The sequence below is a fragment of the Anser anser genome (genome assembly GCF_964211835.1).
Source record: "Anser anser genome assembly, chromosome: 3".
Lineage (NCBI taxonomy): Eukaryota > Metazoa > Chordata > Aves > Anseriformes > Anatidae > Anser > Anser anser.
The window spans coordinates 114,670,406-114,690,785 of NC_139722.1; the positions used below are offsets into that span (position 1 = coordinate 114,670,406).

The 20,380-nt window shown below is 41.2% G+C and overlaps 1 protein-coding gene and 1 long non-coding RNA gene across 11 annotated transcripts in view; both read right to left on the reverse strand.

Annotated features, from left to right (window-relative positions):
• Positions 1-20,380, reverse strand: part of RTN4 (reticulon 4) — a 44,619-nt gene that overhangs the window by 9,231 nt on the left and 15,008 nt on the right. For 6 of the 10 annotated variants that reach the window (XM_083832355.1, XM_083832353.1, XM_083832354.1 and 3 more), the window contains 2 exons: positions 2,834-3,041; positions 67-205 (listed from right to left, as the gene is read on the reverse strand). In XM_083832355.1, coding sequence (XP_083688481.1) covers positions 67-205; positions 2,834-3,041 — 347 coding nt within the window. Of the gene's footprint in view, positions 1-66; positions 206-2,833; positions 3,042-6,659; positions 6,815-11,180; positions 11,590-17,419; positions 19,868-20,380 lie in introns of those variants that run through there. The other 4 variants (XM_083832351.1, XM_083832349.1, XM_083832358.1 and 1 more) reach the window with 3 other exon arrangements.
• LOC310898036 lies at positions 3,666-6,653 on the reverse strand. Its single transcript, XR_014582905.1, has 2 exons — positions 5,954-6,653; positions 3,666-4,944 (listed from the first exon to the last, which is right to left on the reverse strand). It is a non-coding gene; the product is annotated as an uncharacterized lncRNA (long non-coding RNA).

The window sequence follows — 20,380 nt, forward strand, 5'->3', positions numbered from 1 at the left end:
CTAACCTAGGTCAGCAAGGAATCTATTTACACAAGGCTGTCACATCTACAGCTGAAGTAAACTTACCTTCAGAGAATCAACTAAGTCATCAACTAGGAAGAGACGTCTCAGCTCTCTGACTGTGCCATTAACATGACCAAGCACAACATTACTGTATTTCTGAATAAGCTCTTCAGACACGGCTACGTCAGACTCCAAGTAAGCCCTGCAAGAAAGAATAGCTTATTAAACTGTACTGTAAGAGTTCTGCCAAACAATATCAACATACAGCATGTTAAAAAGAGAAAAACCTCACTATATGTGGCATGCTACAAGTATAGAACAGAGCTAACCTAAGTTATTCTTGGAAGGTAAAAGCAAACCTCAAAAGAGGAAAAAAACACCCATATCCTCTTAAAGAGAAAAGAATAAAGAGCTTCTCTCTCACAGCTCTGCTGTGCTAGTGTATTTACAAAGTCACATGCAGTCTTACCCGGAGACCAGGCAAAAAGGCACGCTGGCTAGCACACACGAATGAACAGACAAGGCTAGCAAGTGGCCAAAACAGTTTCCAGCACCTCTGACACGTCTACTGCTGTCTATCACGCTAATGAGGCCAACGTACATTTAAAATAAGAGACACAGATGGACAGGCTGGCAGGGGAGGAGGAGATCATTTACTGATTTTGCTACTGCATTAGGAAAAAGAAAGTTCTTAAGGCAACCTGAGACTCCGCTGGACTTGGTATTTCTACGTTTCTCAAACAGAAACTATGTCCTACAAAATCAACATATCCATTCATACTGCTAGAAGACACTTCTGAAATCAGCATCACACTGTGACAAATACACTAATAAGGCATGGCAAAATGAGAATTTTTTATTGTTTGCTCAAAAATACTTCTCACAATTAGTGACAGCAATTCTTTTAACAGAAAGATGTAAAATTGTGTCCAGTTAAGTGTTCTTTCCACTACACCATGACATTTATCTGTAGTTGTTGTGGCTATGACAATTTAGACTCTTTAAATGAAGAGTAATTGATCTGATTTGTGCATTAGAGGGAGACGGAGTAATGCAGCACTCCTGTCACAGGGTGCTCATTTTATAGTTACTGCACCTTAACTATTACTTTCAGTTGGGGATTCTGCTTTGGGGTGGGAGGTCATTTTTGCGTTTTTGATTATCCCCTATTATGCATAGGAGACATATAATGGAGTCTCCTACATATATTAGTAAGGCAAAGCTAAACATTGCCTTGTGTTAAGTCCAAAGCAAATTAAAATACTCTCAATGGTAACTACACAGGGCAGCCATTTCAAGGCTACATTTCTGCTGTCCACATTTGGTTTGAATCTGCACAGCCACCTCAGCTCATCAGCAGGAGATTTGGTACTTGAATCAAAAGGTACATCGATCTCATGGATGTCTCTTCACTGTCAAACTAAATTCAAGTAAAAGCATCCTTCCTGCAGTTGAAAAGCAACCAGGGATGTCGGAAAAGAATGTCTGGAAGCTTCTTATGAATATCAGTATTTTTAAAAATAAACTGCTTAAAAAGCACAGAGCAAACCGGATTTCCACTGGGACTTATTCACCCTAGTAAGAAACAATGGTTTTAATGGTTTTGTTTTGCAAAAGATACATATTTCATGCTGCTACTATGAATATTATTGTCAATTGGCCAGATGTATTTTTTCTAAGCTTGAAAACAAATACTTTTCCCCTCAGAGTTCTGTCCCACTGTTGTTTTAGGTAGAGATTGGCTTGTACTGGCTAAATGAGCCACTACATGTAGACAGGGAGAAAAAACAAAAACAAAACTCAAGAAAATATTTTACTTTGTCTTACTAAAGATGAGAGGAAGAAAAAGAATGACTGGAAACACCATAAAATGAGTAAGAGGGCTGTAAATAGGAGGGCAAGCAGTATTTTCTGAAAGATGCAAGGGAAATTCAGACTGAACCACTTAATTTGTTAAAAAGGGAGAGAAGCAAGAGCAGTGTGGGACAGGGCATGCACTCTTAGCAATTAGTCTAACCCACCAATATATTTATTTCTCTTAAGATGCAATAATGCATCTGCAATAATGGGCACCATTGTACTCTACACAGAGTATGATTACCAAGCAAGCTGCATTCCCCCCCGCAGGGAAGTGCACACATGGTGTACCCCAAGGACTTAGCTCAGCACTCAGAACCACTTAAAACCACTTAATCCTACGATTCAACTCCTCAATCCTTAGGAATTCCTTCAGAGTCCAGGTTTCTGGATTTCTTATCTGGGCAGGCTGCAATGAACCTGGATTCCGCTGATCACAAGGCAGCCTTGCATATGGAGAACGCAGCTCTGCTGTTACGTGCTAATATATAATTTAAGGAGTATTCTGAAGTTTCAAAAAGATACAAGTACCCCCTACTACATTTATTATATTTTTTTGCTAAATAAATTGCATTGGAAGTGCTGAAGTAATATTTACATTTTGTACATCATCTGCCACTGGTTCGCATTCTGAAGACTACGCCACTCCAAAATGCACAAATTATTCCATTAGGTTGGAATATGGTTTTTTGTTGTTCTGTTTTTAAATGCAAATTAGGACACTCTAGCACTGCCAGGAAAATCCCCTGTACCAAGTGCTCAATTCATTTGCTTTTCCACTGTGTTTGCCTCCTGAGAAAAACTGAAAGCAGTGTAGTCGTAGGCTGGGTGACTGACTTTTCAGTACAGAGGCTATTTACATTATTATGCAACATAGTATAGCATATGTCATTTACTGCTCATAACAGCACCAACAGTGCTGCGCCCCAAAACAACACACGTTTTTTCTTAATTATAATAAGAAAAGCCTCACCTAAACGGGTGGCCTTCATCGGACTTTTGGATTGCCTGGATGACTCCCTTGTATATCCTAAAGCTGATGGTCACAGAAAGCAGGGCCAAGGCAATGTAAGCAGTCACGCTCACGATGCTGAACACTGTTAACGAGAGCAGCAGGAACAAGCTGGCACCAAACACCACTCCTGTCTTCTTAATGTCTCGCCAGTAAAGGAGGTCAACAACTAAAAATTAAAAAAGGTAAGAAATTAGCACAAGATACCTTTTGCATCCATATGAAAACAGAGAATGTCATTCACTTGACTGCTGAGAGTCATCAAGAATGGAACTCGCAATCTCACTATCAAACGAGAGCTGAAATTGCAGCTAGAAATAGGTTATTGTAGCACTGCTTTTGCATTGGAGTTCAGATTATTGGGATTATTGATGTTAGGATTACCTGAAATGTAATTGCTAAAATTTAAGAACGATTCTGCCCCTAAGTGATGTCAGAATTAATCTCTTCAACTGCAGTGCTGTGTTATGCATAAGAACCACAGCAGCTTGTGCTTCATTTAATTTTATTTTTGTGGAGGCCACTTACTGAAGAGGTTAATTCTGATTCCCTGTTAGGACAAATGACACATACATTAACAGATCTCTGCACCATGGTATCATTGCAAGTCCAACAGAGGCAAAGGCATCAACAGTTTGTTTTGTTTCCTTTTGACTGAAGAAGTTCCCTCGGGAGTATATGGTATTGTGACAGAATGAGCCATTAAGATGGACTAACCTCACTCTAATTTCAATTCAGGACAAATCTGCTGTGCTACAAATGCAAAATCCTTCATTTATAAACCAAGTTTATGTTTTCTCTAAGTGACAGTCAGCTGAGAATGCTGTATTATGCCATTTTCAGCATCACCGTTTAAAGCAAACTACACCCTTGCATAAGTCATAAGTAATGGCTTAGTGCATCAATTGCAGGGTTTTTTTTGGTTGGTTGGTTTTGGTGTGGGGGGGTTTTTTGGGGGGGGGAGGTTTGTTAAACAATTTGTTCATGAAATCCGCCAAACATCATTCTCCATTGCTGAGTACACAACTGTGCAGAATCACCTAGTCTGGTCTAGTTTTATACTTCATGGTGAGGTAACACAACAAAATTCACTCTTCATGGTTTCTACTTCCACAGCTGATTAGGTTTCATGAGAATAAATTCCTCTTGTGCATCAAAACTGCTTGTTAATAGTGGTAACGTAAGAGTTATTAAATGCAGAACTCAAGACGAATTACAAACTATTACTACTGTTACAACACAATCTTAGTAATCCTGTCCTAGACATTGCAGAAGTTAACTGTAAAATAGTGTATTACAATTCAGAACAGGATTCTTACTCTAAATTACTGTAAACAAAGCAAATCAAAAACAGTATGATTATTATTTTTTGCAGGATGAAAGTGTGCTAATGCACCAACATTAAATAACTTAGTAGCCTCTTTAGGGCAACATCTGCATAATCCTTTTGTAGGTACAACACAACAATGCCACTGGAGCAATTTCACGTGTTTCAGAAGCTGACATCCTTTCTTAATTATTTCTGTAGGGAAACCACACTGAGCAGCAGGCACTGCAAAAACGAAAACTCTGGTCAGAAACTTAGGGAAGCCATTTTCGTAACGCTAAATATTTTACCTAAATATTTAGATTAATGTATTGGTAGAAATTTCCTCAAGCTCTACAATCAGGTTACAGTTACATGAACGCTTTAAATTTGTCATAAGCCAAAACTGCTGTTGAAAGAAATGGTCTCAGCCCTCCACCACGCAGTCCCATTACTTTCTTCTGCACGGCCATACACAGAACCAGCCTGGTTCTCTGCATGCAGCCAACAACCAGTGGAACAAATACAACAACACACCAACGAAGCAGTCGGCCAGATCAGATTCTGGATGTGGTTCACCATGTGACCCTGCAGACATATGGGGTGAGAGATAGAGCAGCCAACCGAAGGAGGTGACACTCCTGCTCTCAGAACAGCATCAGTTTAAAGTCCTTGTCGAATTGCAGCCCAACGTATCCCCAAGCACTCTGCTGACCCGTTAGTCCTCTGGGTCTCTTCGTGCTACAAAGCTGCACTGCTATCTTCCCTGTCAAACAAACAAAGCTCTAAGCCAAGGCAAGACAAGTACTTTTCTTTACTATTTGTAAAAATCAAACAAACAAAAAGTAAGTCTCAGAAAAATTCCTTTGGTATGAACTACAAACCCTACATTTAACAACGTTTTATTTGGTTTCTTTGGCTCTAATCACAGAAGTGTCTATCAGTGTCTCTGTACACCTTACATTAGCAAGTTCAGCATGCAGAAGGCGGCTAGGGATGAAGCTGTGAGCATGACCTACAAACCACTGGAAACTGAAGAGCCCTTCCAAAACTGAGCCGCAAGTATCCGTAACACTTGGGTGAGATTTTCAAAAACCATCTTGACAAAAAACATTGGTGGGCATTTTGCTCCTAAATCATGCAAAAATCTTTGATTTTTTTCCCTGAGTATTTGCTTCAGATACTGACACTACATTTATTTTTAAATGGTGCAATTTGAGCATCCATACATTAATATTAGGGTGATGCTCACGTGACACACTAAGCATGGCCGTACTCTCCTTCTGCAGATGGCATTAGCTCTATAAAAGCAATACTCCCTTCTCTGTAACACAATTTTAAAGCATCTATGCTGGTAGAGGGTTCTTACTGCTTCATAGGAAACCACATATTACAACTGGTAGCGTGTTATACCTGAACCCAGTTATAAAAATGTAAAGACAGTAATTCATCTGTATGACAGTTTCCAAAATAGGAGAAACAAAGGCAAATTGCTGGAATTAAAGCACACCACAAACACCAAATGGCTTCCAGCAACCTATCTTCAGGTCTTTTGTTCTCAGTAATAAGAAAAATCCCCAAGCTAGGACCTCCCAGACCACAGTTAAGCTGCACAAGAAGACTTTTCCCCCTCAGTTAAGCTGCACAAGAAGACTTTTCCCCCTCACTCTGTCTCCACTCCATTTGGAGAACAATCAAATCAACCTCCACGTCACGACATGTGTATCTTGTTTCATAGTGAATTCTTCAAAGGGAAATTTGGTGTTATATATCACCTGAAAAATGGAATTGTAATTTTTAGTCCAGAGAGTAAATGGTGAAATTGATTTTTTTCCCAATTGATCTGAAACAGGTATTTGCATTTCTTCCTAAAGTAAAAGAAAAGGTTAAAAGCATTACTATAAGCAGTTTTCTGGTGTTAACTTAAACATAAGATATTCACAGCAGATTAAAAAATAAAACCCAAAAAAACGGACTCCCAAGAACAGCACTGCCAAGCAGCCTCTCCTCACTGAAACTGTTTTAAGCTGTATTTTATACAACATGAACTATAATCTCATGCATTTAATTCAAGTATTCCAGGCCTATTCTAAAGCAAGAACAGCTGCCTACATTTGGTAAGCACGAACTGTCACTTGGCATATCTAAAAATAGTACTGCTAGCATCCGTGCCTTACATGCAGAACTCATCCAATTACATTTTGCTTATAAAGCAAGTGCCGTGATAGCAGGTTTATCACTGTATTTTTTGAAGTCTCTTCTTTCTTTCACAGTCATTTATCTTAAAACTGAATAATTGCATAGTTTCTTGATGACAAAAAATAGTGGTTTAATATATTTAACCTGACAATCCTCTCTAAAAAAAAACAAACCAAGTAATCCACTCTTTTTTTAGAAAGAGAAATTTAGAAAGAGAAAGATCTACAACAGAGCTTAATTCACACACATGAAACGAACCAAAAAAAAAAGGGGGGGACTAACCAATTTTGGCATCCATCTTGAGTTTGCTTGCATGCACCCAGATCTTGTACAGCTGACTACCCAACGCCTTTTCACTTCCTGCTGGGTCATTCAAAGGTCAGCAGATATACGCAACTGCCTGCCTGCTCGCTGCGTCTCGCTGCGAGCGCGAAATCTCGCAGGCAAGCAGGAGGCTCGCAGCCCACAGCCAATAGCCGCCTCTCTGCTAAGTCCTTGGAACGCAGCTGCCGGGCAGAGATGCGTGCCTACAATGAACAACTACTCTGCACGCAGCCTTTAAGAACAAACAAACAAAGGGCTTCAGCACCATATAAAGACTATTTGTCTAAAGGGAGAATGAAGATTTAAAAAAAACGCAAGCAGCGTGTGATTTACAAACATTGTGTGAACAACAGCCATTACACTAGAATCTTTCTGTAATCTGAAATGTAAGCAGAAAATCCTTATATTCTTCAAATAATAGTAAAAATAGCTTAGACACACAAATAGAAGCCTTTTCTGGATCAAGTTAAGAACAGCGTTGTACTAACACAGAAGTTGAATACAAGCATTGAGAACGGGCAGCTCCCAAATGCATCTATGGTGCTAAAGGACAACTGTCATCATGACCGTTAGGACCACAGTAGGTAAATTGCTGCCAATTTCTTTTCAGAGGGGCACTTTCCAGCTCCTTTAATTAAACTTCGTATTCACTTATGACAGTGATCTTCATGTTTCCACAGATCCTTCGTGAAGAGTACCTGGCAGGCGAGGTCTGAAGCCACATTTCGCTTTCCAAGCTTGATCAAGCGGCTGTGGGGCAGGCTGGGCTGGAAAAATCCAGCCCCAGGGAGAAGTCAGGAGCGGAGCGGCGAGGAGCCAGCCCGGAGCCCTGCGGAGCCCCAAAGCACTCGCCTCTGGGGAGCAGCTCAGGTTCAAACCTAGAGGCTCCCCAACAAACTGGTCATTAATTTGGAGGGCCTGCTGGAAAAGACATCTGCATGAAAGGGAAGCCTGTGCTTCTCTTTGCTACAGGAAGGCAGCTAGCATGACACTATTTACTGCTGGTGATGGAGTGGCAGGAATGCTAACCTGGAGACACGCTGCAAGCAGCACGCAGTCAGAGAGTGATGTTACACTCAGGTAACCAAACCAGAGCAGATCCCTGACATTACAGTTCTGCCAGATATTGCCTATGTATTGAAATACCCCACCTGAAAGCAATTTCGATAATACTACAGAGAAGGTCTTAAATGTGTCTCATCAGGTGGTCAAAGCCTTCCAAGCACAGACACCATTAGCACACTCAGGTTTCACATTTTAAAGACTTCCCACATCAGAATGACAAGGTTACGTGTCTTTTTTGTTGTTGTTGTTGTTGTTTGTTTGTTTTGTTTTTTTCCAAATTGTGGTTGCCATTGTAAGCAGGAGCAGTTATAGAGTAGGCTACTTTACCCTGATCAGATGCTGGGAGCCAGATGGGTCTTGCTGCAAGTCAGCAAACACCAAACCAACCCCAAGCTGGAAACACAGTGTGGTCATGGCATGACTGCATGTGGTGCCAAGCTTGTGGGGCCGGCTCCAACCCACAGAGCCTTCCCTGTCCTGGGGAGAGGCACTACAAAGTAGCACCAAGTCCAGCGGGACCGACAGGCCAACCTGCAACCCAAAGGTCGGACAGTGAGCCTGGATCATACACCTTTCTGACCTGGCACGTCTGCACCACAATCCCCAGCAATGAAAAAATGATACAGATTCCACAAAGTACATGCTAGAATGAAAATGAAGTCCAACACTACCAGGTTACCCACCCCCCAAATGCAAATACTATCTAACAATTTTAATTGAGCCACTGCAGTATGTTTTCTTTCATTTCTACTTAATCGTATACCCATGGATGCGTGCACTCACACACAACATATGAACTGAGGAAACCATTCTCAAGTCCTGTTTACACCTCATGAAATTTTGCAAATCAAAGGCTGCATGAGCCTATGCAACCCCTTCCACCTTTTATGAAATCTAAACCAGAACTCAGAGATATTTTCAGTATATGAATCCAAAAAATAAATAAATAATAATACTCCTGATACTCCTGGGATAGCCTGGGTGTACAGCTGTGGTGTTCATCCTATCATTACTATTATTCAGCCATTAAAACCTGACAACCCATTGAAATTATTAAAAAAAATAGTCCATTCTAGACACTTCAGTATTGATTACTCCATGGGGGCTGTCTTTAAACGTGCTAAAAATAAAAGTGTTGCCATCCCCAGGGTAAACTTATTTCACCCTGCTTATCTCGATGATCAATACCACAGGTAGGGGAGTTTACCACTTTCACTGTGCTGCTTTCTCAACTACTACAGCTGTACCAGAAGAAACATGCATATCAAAAACAAGTTTAAGATTATTTTAAGTAGAAAGTAGTGCTCTAGGTAGAAAATCTAACTATGAACCATACTTTTGGCTCTTCTCTGATGTTAGATTTGATTGTTACTTCATTTTTTTAAGTTTATTTTTAAGCATGGAAAAAAAGCATGTTGCAATATTTGCTTCTATATTTATTTTGTGGCAAGGTGAATAGTGTCATCAGTCCCTGAACTTTACCCATCAGTTTCCACGCTGCTGGAGCCTGACCTAACAAAATAAGAAAACATGAAAGAGGACTTCTGCATCTCTTCATAAACAAATGCTAACAGAAACCACACTAGCACAGTCACAAAAGGAGAGGAACCAGACTGTTCTGCTTCCCCAGAAAACCTTCTTCTTGCTCTGCTTCCATTTTCTTACAGACCCTGACTGTACCAGTTGTATTATAATTAAACCTCAAATCAGTAGGGACTTCCTTGGAGGGAGAAACAGGCACAAAAACAGCTTCCTCCACCTAACGGGATGCCATTCTGTAAAAACAAAGAGGTGGGGAAGAGGAATTTAAAACACTGCTTCAAACAGTTATACCAGCACAAAACATACGTGAAGGACAGGTTCAGTTTTGCTTTGTCCATTTGTTACCACTCCCAGAACATGCTGATCAGGTCCACGCTTTGCATAGAAGCCTGCAGACCCCAGGCCACTGGCCTCCCCACAGCTCGTCTCCCCTCCATGCAGCAGCAGCACACAGCTTACAGGGCTTGGCGTAACCCCCTGAGTACCCTCCTGTGCAATAAAGGCACGCTCATGATTGGCAACTCATTAATTTTAATCCAAGAAAGACTCTATTATTCTCAAGGCCTTGAATTCTGGGTTAGGAAACGCCTGCTTTCAGTTGCAGCAAGGGACGGACTACAGCCAATCCTGCTTGTTGGGTTGCAAAAGAAAGCCTGAAAATGGGGCCAAAGTGCCCAAAGGTAACGCGTTCAATTTTCACAGAATTCTTCCAACCCCACCCTCTTTTCAGTTTTTTAAACCCAAGAATTTCAGGCCTGACATAGGGAGTGCTGAACATTTAAAATAATTACACATTAATACATATTACAAAACACTGCAGGGTATTTTTTCCTAATATTTTACAGCCCTTTAATGAAAGCTTACAACTGAGAATGGTTGTCTTCAGGGTGAAGATTTTTCACCTGCAGCATTTTTTTTCTACATATTTAAATTCTGATAGAGCATTTTACAGATTCTAGACAGCTGGCAATTTTGCCTGAGGGGAAAAAAAAAAAAACACCATAAATTTGAAACAATAATTATAAAAAAGAGGAAAACTTCCCAAATACAAGTACCAAGCACGACAGGGACCTTTAAGAAGTTTAGTATCCAGAGATAATTAAATTTTTTTAAAGCTTGTCTTGTTGATAAAGTTTGAAGATTATGTATTTGAATAAGGCTTAAACTCTTACACACTGAGCACTAATCATGATCCACAGAGATTTACAATGGCGATCTCCCATTGGTGGTTACAGGAACAAAGGTCAGCACCACGCTAATTTAAGGCTAGCTACTTATTTACCTGAAACAATTTGATATTAGACCTTTAAGTTCCGAAAATCTGGCACACTTTTACCTAGAATCCAACAGAATTACAAAAAATCCTAAGCAAACACAATTAACAGTAGACCCCAAACATGGTATATACCAAAGGGAAAAAAAAAAAGTCTGCTATAGCCTGCATGCAATTTCTCCTCCTAAAATTACTGAACTGCATGACCTGCAAACACGAGATTCTTTTGAGCTAATGGTTAATATTATTAAATTATTAATAACCTAGGAATTTCAACAACTAAAATCAGACTATGCTGGTATTTGTGCAATGCATACCAAAAGAAGCTGTTCTTTAATACGTTCTGTAGGACTGGAAAAGATCTGCAGTGCCACACAAGCTATTTCACCTACATAAATAATTTATTCTGTCTGCATTGCTTGTGTTTATCCATTCTAACCTACAGCTTTTACAATTTTACATATACTACAAACAGAACTTACATCTTCAGATACATTTCACCATCAAATACATGCTACAAATACCATTTGTTAAAAGCAACCTGCAGCATCTTTAGCTTAAAAAAAAAAAAAAAGGAAAAAAGGTAAAAGAACAAATACCCTTATCCTTCCAACTGCTCGGCTGACTGTCCATCTCTCCCAGCGATCTACCCTCCAGCTGTGATTATCAATTATGCATACCAACAGGACAGCTGCAAGAGGAGAAATCTACAGCCCGGGATGGCAAACATGGGCTTTCCCAGCAGCGTCTGCAGTCTGCTGCTGCACTGGTGCTGCAGGAGGCCAGTCAGCTGACGGCGCGGGGTGTGGAGCGCGGCTGACGCAGTGCGAGCTGTAACCAGGCTGCTAACGCTGCTCCGGCACCAAGGCGGAAAGGCAATCCCCGGCTGCTGCAGCCATTTGCTTCTCACTGCTCAACAGAACTGAAAAGATGCAGGGTGGAGAAAGAGACTGCCGGCACCCGCACAAAGGGAGGCAGCAACTGGCTCGACCCTGCGGAGCAGCACTGCAGCATTGGGAACACTGGTGCAGAGAGGCTCAGCGCAGGCTAAAGGAGCTGGACCGCCCCAAGCAGCTTTTCACAACGACGTGGAGCTCGAAGTGGCAATCCACCAGAGAAACGTGGAACAGATTGCTTTTCAAGCAACGGTAAATGCACACTCACACATCTGCTCCGTGTAGGCTTTTCCCTTGTTTTAAAAACAAACGTCTGACTGCGTATGTGACTAACAAACATCTCTGTAACGCACCTCTCCCTTTAAATAAAAAAAAAAGCCTAAAGGAAAACACAGTAGGACCTTACCATTGCCTGTAATAAAAGCAAGGGGCTCATGAAGAATACAAGTCTTTTTTGCTGGTATCTTTAGTCCTTATGAACTGTTCAGACATATTTAATTTCAGTGAAGCACAGACTGAGAACAGCTATCTCGCCCTCTACCTAATGCCTGCAGACTAACACCTCCTCTTCTTATTTTAAATCAGCATCCTATGTTGTCAGCTACAGATCTGACAATTAAATTTTCCCATCGCTTAAATGAAAATGAGAGCAACCCATAGGTTTATACTACTAACATGTAAGAAGTAACACAAAGTATTGTACAGACATGAGATGAACAAAAACTAGAAACTCAAAATCTGAAAGAGCTGTGAGAACCATGTTGTCCTTCTGTTTTCCATTCATGTGGAAAAATGTATGGCTACTCTCTAGCATGGAGTCTCTCTTTAATACTTGTGGCTGACAAGAAAAAAAAGATGCACTAAAAACTCCCCACTGCTGCTCTAAAACCTCTTAAAAATTGATAAGCTATTTTCAAAAGAATGAGAAAAGGGCATTCAGACATTTCCATGGAAATCCTGCAGAATGGCTGGGATGGGGATGCTGATCACTCCAAAAAGAGCCACTTTTAGTTTTCCAGTAGAAGAGACAATCTCATGTGGAGAAAGATTACCATAAAATTAACTGAAAACCCTATATATTGCTTCAATTACTACACAGATTTAAAGACTCCTTTTTATGGCAGGATTGGTTACATATATTTTTAATTTATAGAAGATATGCATTTCATTCTCAATTCCAACAGGCAAATCAAAACCTATACCCTAAGAGGGGCATGCGAAATGTACACTCAAACATCGTAGTGCAAGAAAACTCAGAGAGTTACCCTATAGTGAAAAAGTACAAAACATGTCTAAAAACCTGCTTCTGTCTCTGAGCTGAAATTCCTAATACTGACTGGAAGCCACCAAAACCTGTGTTTCTCCCCTCGCCCTTCAGATAGCTGCACTGTCACTAAATTAATTCGATCTTTATGCTTTCAGAAAGTTCCTTCCACTGGTTAGCAAATTTCTATAGACACATGACCAAAACCTCCTCGCTTCTCCTTCGCCTTCCTTCCGCCACATCCTTCTTCAGGAAGGTTCCTGCAGCACAGCACTGCCCCAGCAGCGGGCGCTGAGCCACGTCACCAGCCCTGCCTCCCAGCCCAAAGGGGCACCAACTCCCTCGGCAGGAATTTCTCCCTGGCCTCCTGAGCCGGCTCTTGGCTATTTGCATTCTCAACCTTCATTGCTACCACTCCATGCAAATGATACCTAAAATGAAGTCAGAATGCCCCTGCACTCACATCTCCCACGCCAGGCAAGATACACACACCCCTGTAACGCTACCCTACATCTGCGCCAACTGAGTGCCGGCACCGTGCCAGGAGTCCTGCCTAAGCTTCATTGCGTCTGCATGTTTCTGCCCCAACATCCAAGCTAGAGCTCCCCAACCAACAGGCTAGGTACAGAACAATATTACCAAGTGACCCAGACAACTCAAACAGACACAATCACGTTCAAAGCGCGTCCCTCTGCTGATGCATCTATGTTCAAAGGGACTGCACGGCTGCAGGGCGGGTGCCTTACTCACCAAACCGTCATTAAATCTCCCCCAGCAGCTGCCTGTTCCGTTCCTGACTTGGAGCAGGGGAGCGCTTGGATAGCTACCTGATTCTGCTTGCGCCTGACATCGCACTCAGCGCTGGCCACCCATCTGTGCTTCTGGGAAAGCTGATAATTTACCACAAGCACTCCATTTTCTCCATAATTCTTCCACACACAAAATGCCTCACTCTGAACTCTACAAAAGCCTTTACCTCTCAACAGGGGTGACCTGAGCTCCAGTGAAACACAGCAGGTCTAGGGCTTTCCTTCAGGAGGACTTCACTCAAGGTTTTTGCTTTTAATTCTTCCTGCTCCTCCCTGGAGTCTCTGCACTGGAAGAGAAGTCTCTATTTATGATGCCCTCAAGAGCCAAATAATCTAAAAATATAACCAGGCGAAAGTAAATCACGATTTTATGTTGAATTAAATGGTATTTTACAAATAACCTGCTCCTGAAGGAAACTGATCAGAGGCATTCTAGGGTATTTTTCCCTCAGTCAAACAAAAAACAAAACCAATGCTTCCCACCTGCTGAATGGCTCTACTTAAGTGAGCTATAAATATGAAACAGAAATGAACCAAGTGGATGCAGTGCTGATGTAAGACAGCATTTCTAATTTCTTTTACATTTCATGTAACAGCAACAACCTGGTTTGCTGTTGCAGAACCACAGGATGTATTTTATTTCTGCCCTTATAATCTGGGAGTAAAAAGAAAAGCTTTGCCACGATTACCGCTCAGCTACCCTCTCAAAGCACAATGAATGTGCCCCCTCAAAAGGATAGGAAACATATAAGGTATCAGTACTTTGCTGCATTTCTGTAATTCAAGTACTGAGCACCGTTAGCACGTACAAGTGAGAGCTCTGTAAGCCTGTACAATCTAGTGTTAACCTCAGCATATCCAAACACATCTGCAGAGAATGATTTTTCAAAAGCACCATGAAACATGGGTTTCCTGTGAAACTGACTGCCTGATAGTCAACTTCTCAAAGCCATTTCTTAAACTTCCTGCAACGCTTAGCACAAACAGTCTGGGTAATTTAAACTGCCTATGTAGTTACACTGAGGTACACAACTAGACGTCACAAACACGAGTTTAGGTTTTGGGGACACTACGGCATACTTTGAGTTTGCAATTTGGTAAAACAAAAAACTCCGTGTGCCATGCATCAAAAAAAGGTTATGGAATGGTGTTTTTCTAGCATATTCATGCGAACTAACTGCCTCTATCCAGAAGTAAATATGTGTTAGAGTGAAGAAAGTCTGCACAACAAAAGGGCTAAGATTTGTAACAGGTTCTAACTCTGCGAATATTAAGTGAACTTCAACATGTCAGAATTTCTCAAAACCTTGAATGCAATCCTCTGGAAGTCGTATTGAGCTCCTGTTCCTTTACAAACACTAGATGGCATCAAAGCCCTCCCTAATGAACATGCTGTAAAATGACTGCCCAGAGCCCCCACTGCACCACAGCCATACGCACACACCCCACAGGAACAAGGCCTGATGGAAGCTGCAACTGCGCCTGCTGGTGCACTGGGCGGCAGCATCCGAACAGGGAGGGAAGGGCCCCTCTGAAGGCACAGCAGTTTTATGGAGATGGAACATACAAGTTTTAAAGTCCAGTCAGAAGCATGAGAGTGAAGCAGGAGGGTTATCTGCTACAAAGCTAATACAGCCCAAACTGAAAAGGCAAGAAAAGCCCACGCTTGTCATGATCTCTTAAGGCAACACTCCAGTGTTCAACAGTCATAGGCACTGGTGTTGCATAGGAAAAAGAGTGGTCTTTGCCATTGAAACTACTATAAGTTGTAATGTCTTAAATGGAGATAGGCTTCTTTATAGTTTAGTTCTGAATTACTTTTGGCAATTTTTTTTTAAATCCACGCCGCCATGAAGTACAAGGCCCCTGTGGTCTGACACCATTACAGAACACAACAGGCAACCCACAGCTCTGGCAGGCAGCATTAAACAAATCCAGTGCTACCAGTGAGACTGTTAAAAGCTTTGCATGCTTTACTGGAGTGATGGTTTTTATTAAAAAAAAAATCTGCAATCATTTTTGGGTTGCTGTCGGCTCCCTGCAGTCCACTGGGACAGTCAGAAGTTACAACTGCAGGTGCACAGAGGTATGCTTGCATTTAGGTCAGCTTTCAACAAACAGGACTGGTAAGTATTTGAGAGCATCACAATAAAGCTAGACTCAGAAGCACAAACACACACACAGATCCCCTCTTGGCCCTGTGAATTACTGCCTTCCTTTCTGAAAGAGTGGAAAGCAACTAAGTGTTCTTTGGTTTGTTACTCTGCCTCCTACTTTGTGTTTAAGTAATTTGGTATTAAAATCAAATTTTATTCAAGGCTTGTGGTCAGAATCTCGAGGCAGGTCCCAGAAGCCCAGTTCCATGTTCTATAATACAGCAAACATGAGCAAAAAACAGCACATACTTTAAAAAGCAAACAAAAATCTAGAAAAAAAATGATTTTCATTTCATGTTCTCATCTGTTTAAGAAAATGTTCCTCTATAATAAGGCAGAAAAATATTTTTTCTTCCCAAATAATACAGCATGTCAAAAAATACAACTGCTTTATAGGGTGAATACAACCACTGACAGAGACTGCAGACAGTTCCCAGCCCCACGCCTGGCCCAGCTCCTGCCCCTCAGCTAACATAAATGCAGGACAGATGGGTGCCCTGTCACAGCACCGTGCCACTAGACAGGAGAACGCAGACAGTCTTCAACTCCTTTCTCTCCTTTTATGCGCAGCTTCCCCGGCAGTTTCATACAGACAGAACAGCAACAGCTGTGTCCTTGTCAGACCCAAAGACTTCCTGTTAAAAGAACTAGGAAAACAGCTAAAATATATACATGTAACATTCAGGGTTTCTTTTTGTTTGTTGGTTTTAATCTCTTAACTAACATTTTTGCATGAAGACTTTTTGCCCAAACATTTGATTTTATTAGAAAAAAATTAATTGTGCTTTCTGCAGTAATAGGTTTTAGTGGGAAAGCTTCTGGTGCTAGACTGTAAAGCAGCAGCAGAGTACTGTGACATCAGAAAGCAAAGTACTCCTCTGGTCTACAAGAAGCTGGAGCTTCACAATCCATTCAGTGTAGAACGCAAGGGAAAATTGACAGCAGTCTTATCTTTTCTTAATTCTCTGCTACTTTAATTACCACATCACCAGCTGAAATATTAACTACATTGAAATGCAAGTCCCACATGAAAGCTATCATCTGTGCTGTATGTAAACCAATTTTAATGTTTGCAGGATACTGAACTTCTTACTGGCCACTTTCCCACTAACCTGAACAAGTAACTCCCTCATGTGTGCTACTTATTTTAAACCTCTGGCCTTGATCTAACAAAAGCTGCAAGTCATGTTGAGTGGAGCTGCACAGTTTCTTTTCCATATTCCAGACACAAGTTGTACATATCACAGCAGAAATGATATTCTCCTACATTTCAAAGTCTGATGATTAACTGAATTCTGTATAAAAAGAAAAATGCCCTTCAAATTGTGCACATGGAGCAGACCAAGACACCATATTTGGCTTACTATCATGTAGTAAGAGCAGATTTGGAAGGCCATCTAATGCCCAGCCTGCAGACAATCACAGAAGAGCTTGCAGTGAGTAGTGACTTATTTCTGCATCAACAGATCACCAGCAGGAGAACTGAAGGAGAAACCTGAAGACAGTGAGTCCAGCCCTGATAAACAGGAAAAAAAAGTACTAAAGCAGTCAGAATATGAAAAAGCTAAGAGTGCAGGCACTAACGTTTTTGTTACCCTCAACCTATACAGGGAAGTTTGCAGAATATGACTTAAAGATTAAATCATGACATGCTTAAGTGTAGCTAAAGAATTACGAAGATTAGTGAACTGCAAGACAGTGTACACAGATTACCTGAAGATTTATTCAGCTTTGCTGAAAACACAGCAGTAGTTTTTTCCTTTTCTTTAATTGAAGCAGCTTCTCTCTCAGCTTCCTTCTCAAAAGCTTCTGGTTTTACTACACTGACTATCTCTTTTTCAGTGGATACAGGTAAGGTATCTGTGGCTGGTAAGGACAACATGGATACTTCAGGCACTTCTCTGTCCACTGCCTCCAAGGACTTTTTCAAGACACGAGCATCTTCTTCAGCTTTAACTTCTACATTCTTTATAGACAGATCACAGGGTAGCTCTGGGCAAGGCAACTGCCTCTTCTCATCTTTGATCTCATTACTGATACCTTCACTTTCATCTTTGTGCATTATTTCTCTGTCAGCAACTTCTGCCACAAATTCAGGAGCAGTTTTAGGATCAACTAACATCACAAAGTCTTCTGCTACTGAGACTGGGGAAGACTCCACAGATGAGAGACCTTTGCTGTCTCCTGTTTTTGGTTCTGTAGCAACAGATACATCAGCTGAGTAAGTCATTGCATTCAGCTCTTCCATTTGAAGGGGAATCTTCTCTGCCTTAGCTATTTTTGTAGGTGTTGGCTCAGATGGCTGCGTGGCCACAGTTTTGGAAGAGTCCAGTTCAGCTTGGAAAGACTCCAGATAAGGCTTGCCTGGGGCAGCTACTGAATCTACAGGTTGTTCTTCATGTTCATCATCAGTTACAATGCTCTCAGTTGATTTACTTTTAAAGATGAGAGACTGCTCTTCACTTTCTTTCTCAGGAAAGTCAGATATCACCTCACTATTAAACAAGTCAGATTTTCCAAACTGTGAAGACAGTTTTTCAACAAATTCCTTGTGTTCAGAAACATCCTGAGAAATGCATTCTGTTACTGGCATCTTTGAATAGTCTGTTAAAGATGAAGAAGCAGATTCACCAGAGACCTTTGTTTCCTTAATTAAGTCACATGCGATAGATATATATGGAGTCTCTGTGTCATCAGGACTGGCACTACTCTCACGATCAGGTTTAAGTGTCAATTCCTCTTTTGCTTCTTGGGCCTGTGTCAATGGTACATTCACTGCTTCTTGGTATAAGGGAGGTTTTTCTGCCTCTTGCTTTACATTCTCATAATTAGCAGTAGGAATAAATGTTTCTAATGGGGAAGCTTCAAGCTGCACAGTAGATGTTTCTGTACCAGCAGTCCCACTGCTTAGCGGGGCTTCCATGACAATATCAGGCAATACTGGTGACGGAGCAGCTTCCGACCCTTCAAATGAGGGACAGAGCTGCGTCACAGGTTTCAGAGTCTCTTGTACTGACTCGGAGGTTTGAACTAAATCAATCTTTGTTTCATAAGCAAGTTTGGTACATGCCACATCATGCATTTCACTTTCATATGCTTCTTGTACTAGATCAGGAGTAAGACCTTCAGGCATACTCGCTGCGATGTCAGATAGCGTATCAACAGTGCTACCTGTTTTAGCATAGTCAGCTTCCTGGCCTTCCTGCTTGCCAACTGCTCGAGTACTAAAATCACCTTGTTCTGTGTTCTGAGCTTTCATCTCTGCAATTTTTTTCTCATCATCAGTTCTATTTTCTGAAGTGTCTTCCTCTAGTGGAGAAGGAGATTTGACTTTGTCACCATCAGGAGTTACAGAGGATTCAAATTTAGTGCAAGTGATGTAAGTCTGAGAAGGTTCTTTTACAGCTTCTGGGGTACTTGGGAAGGAGAGATCTTCAGCACTGCCTTCACTCTCTCTTTCATAATCCTTCTGCACCACCAGCTTATCTACACCGTATTTGTCATCTAAACTGCTTTCCACTGTGCCATCTATCTTACTTCCAACATCCTCTCTCAAGCTGCTCAGTCCGTGACTAGCACCTTTTAATTCCCATATTGACTCATATGGTTTGAAGTCTACATATTCTTCCCTCTGAATAGCGTCTTTTTTCAATGCTCCCTTTTCACCATAATCACCACCTCTGTACTTGTCTTTGTTATAAAATATATCTTCCTCAATTTTCTCAGACAAATCTTCACAAGTTTCTGGAGACATTTTCTGCTGCTGTACAGGCATTTTCTCCAGGTTACATAATTCTTTAGGGCCCTCTAGCTGCGTTTCTTCTTCAGCTTGAGATAAAATGGCTGCTTCTGCTTTAGCAAATGGGGGTTCCATTTCTGAGTATTTCATCTTGGAAATGTCTTTGTTTCCCTCGGCAAGAAATGGATTTCTTATGTTTTCCATTGTTTCTTTACAAACCTCACTTGCATTTTCTCTGTAAATGCCTCTTGCAGGTAATCCATCTGAGAGTTTATCAAAGGCTGTGTGCTCTTTAAAGGGATCAGCTGAGAGAGGAGAGAGGGAGGGAAGAGAAGCAGCAGTATCAAGCGGGACTGCAGTAAAATCCTCTTGACCAAGTGACTTAGTGCTACCTGGCTGCTCCTGCAAGTCCATAACTTTTTCTGTGACCGTGGACAGAAAGGAAAGTTAGAGAATTCAAGTGCTCTTAAAGTCAATGCAAATTTTCATGACAAGTTCACGTGATGTTAGTTATGAAGAGGTTCTGAGTTCTATCACAAATATTACTAGCCAATAAAACAAAGTATCGTTTAAAGTATGCTATTCTATTTCATCTCTTCTAGCAGACAAGTATGCAGGAGGCTAGAGAAGCAGCAACTTTTTGCAGTGCAAATATCACAGTAAAGCTGAAGATGCCAGACAAGTACAGAGCATCCAAGTATAACAGGTAATATTGTCAAAGTGCAGGGGGAAAAGAAACAGAAAGAGGGTATGTCCATACGCTTGTGCATAAACATATGCACAGACTTGCATGCCAGTAAGAATTTTTTTTTCCATTTTTTGTTTAAATAATGGGAATTTGGTGGACAATGTAGCTAACAAAATCCACTAAAAATATATAGGTACAAATTTTACTTATGTGAAGTACTGCAGAAAGTTACTATGGATTAATTCTT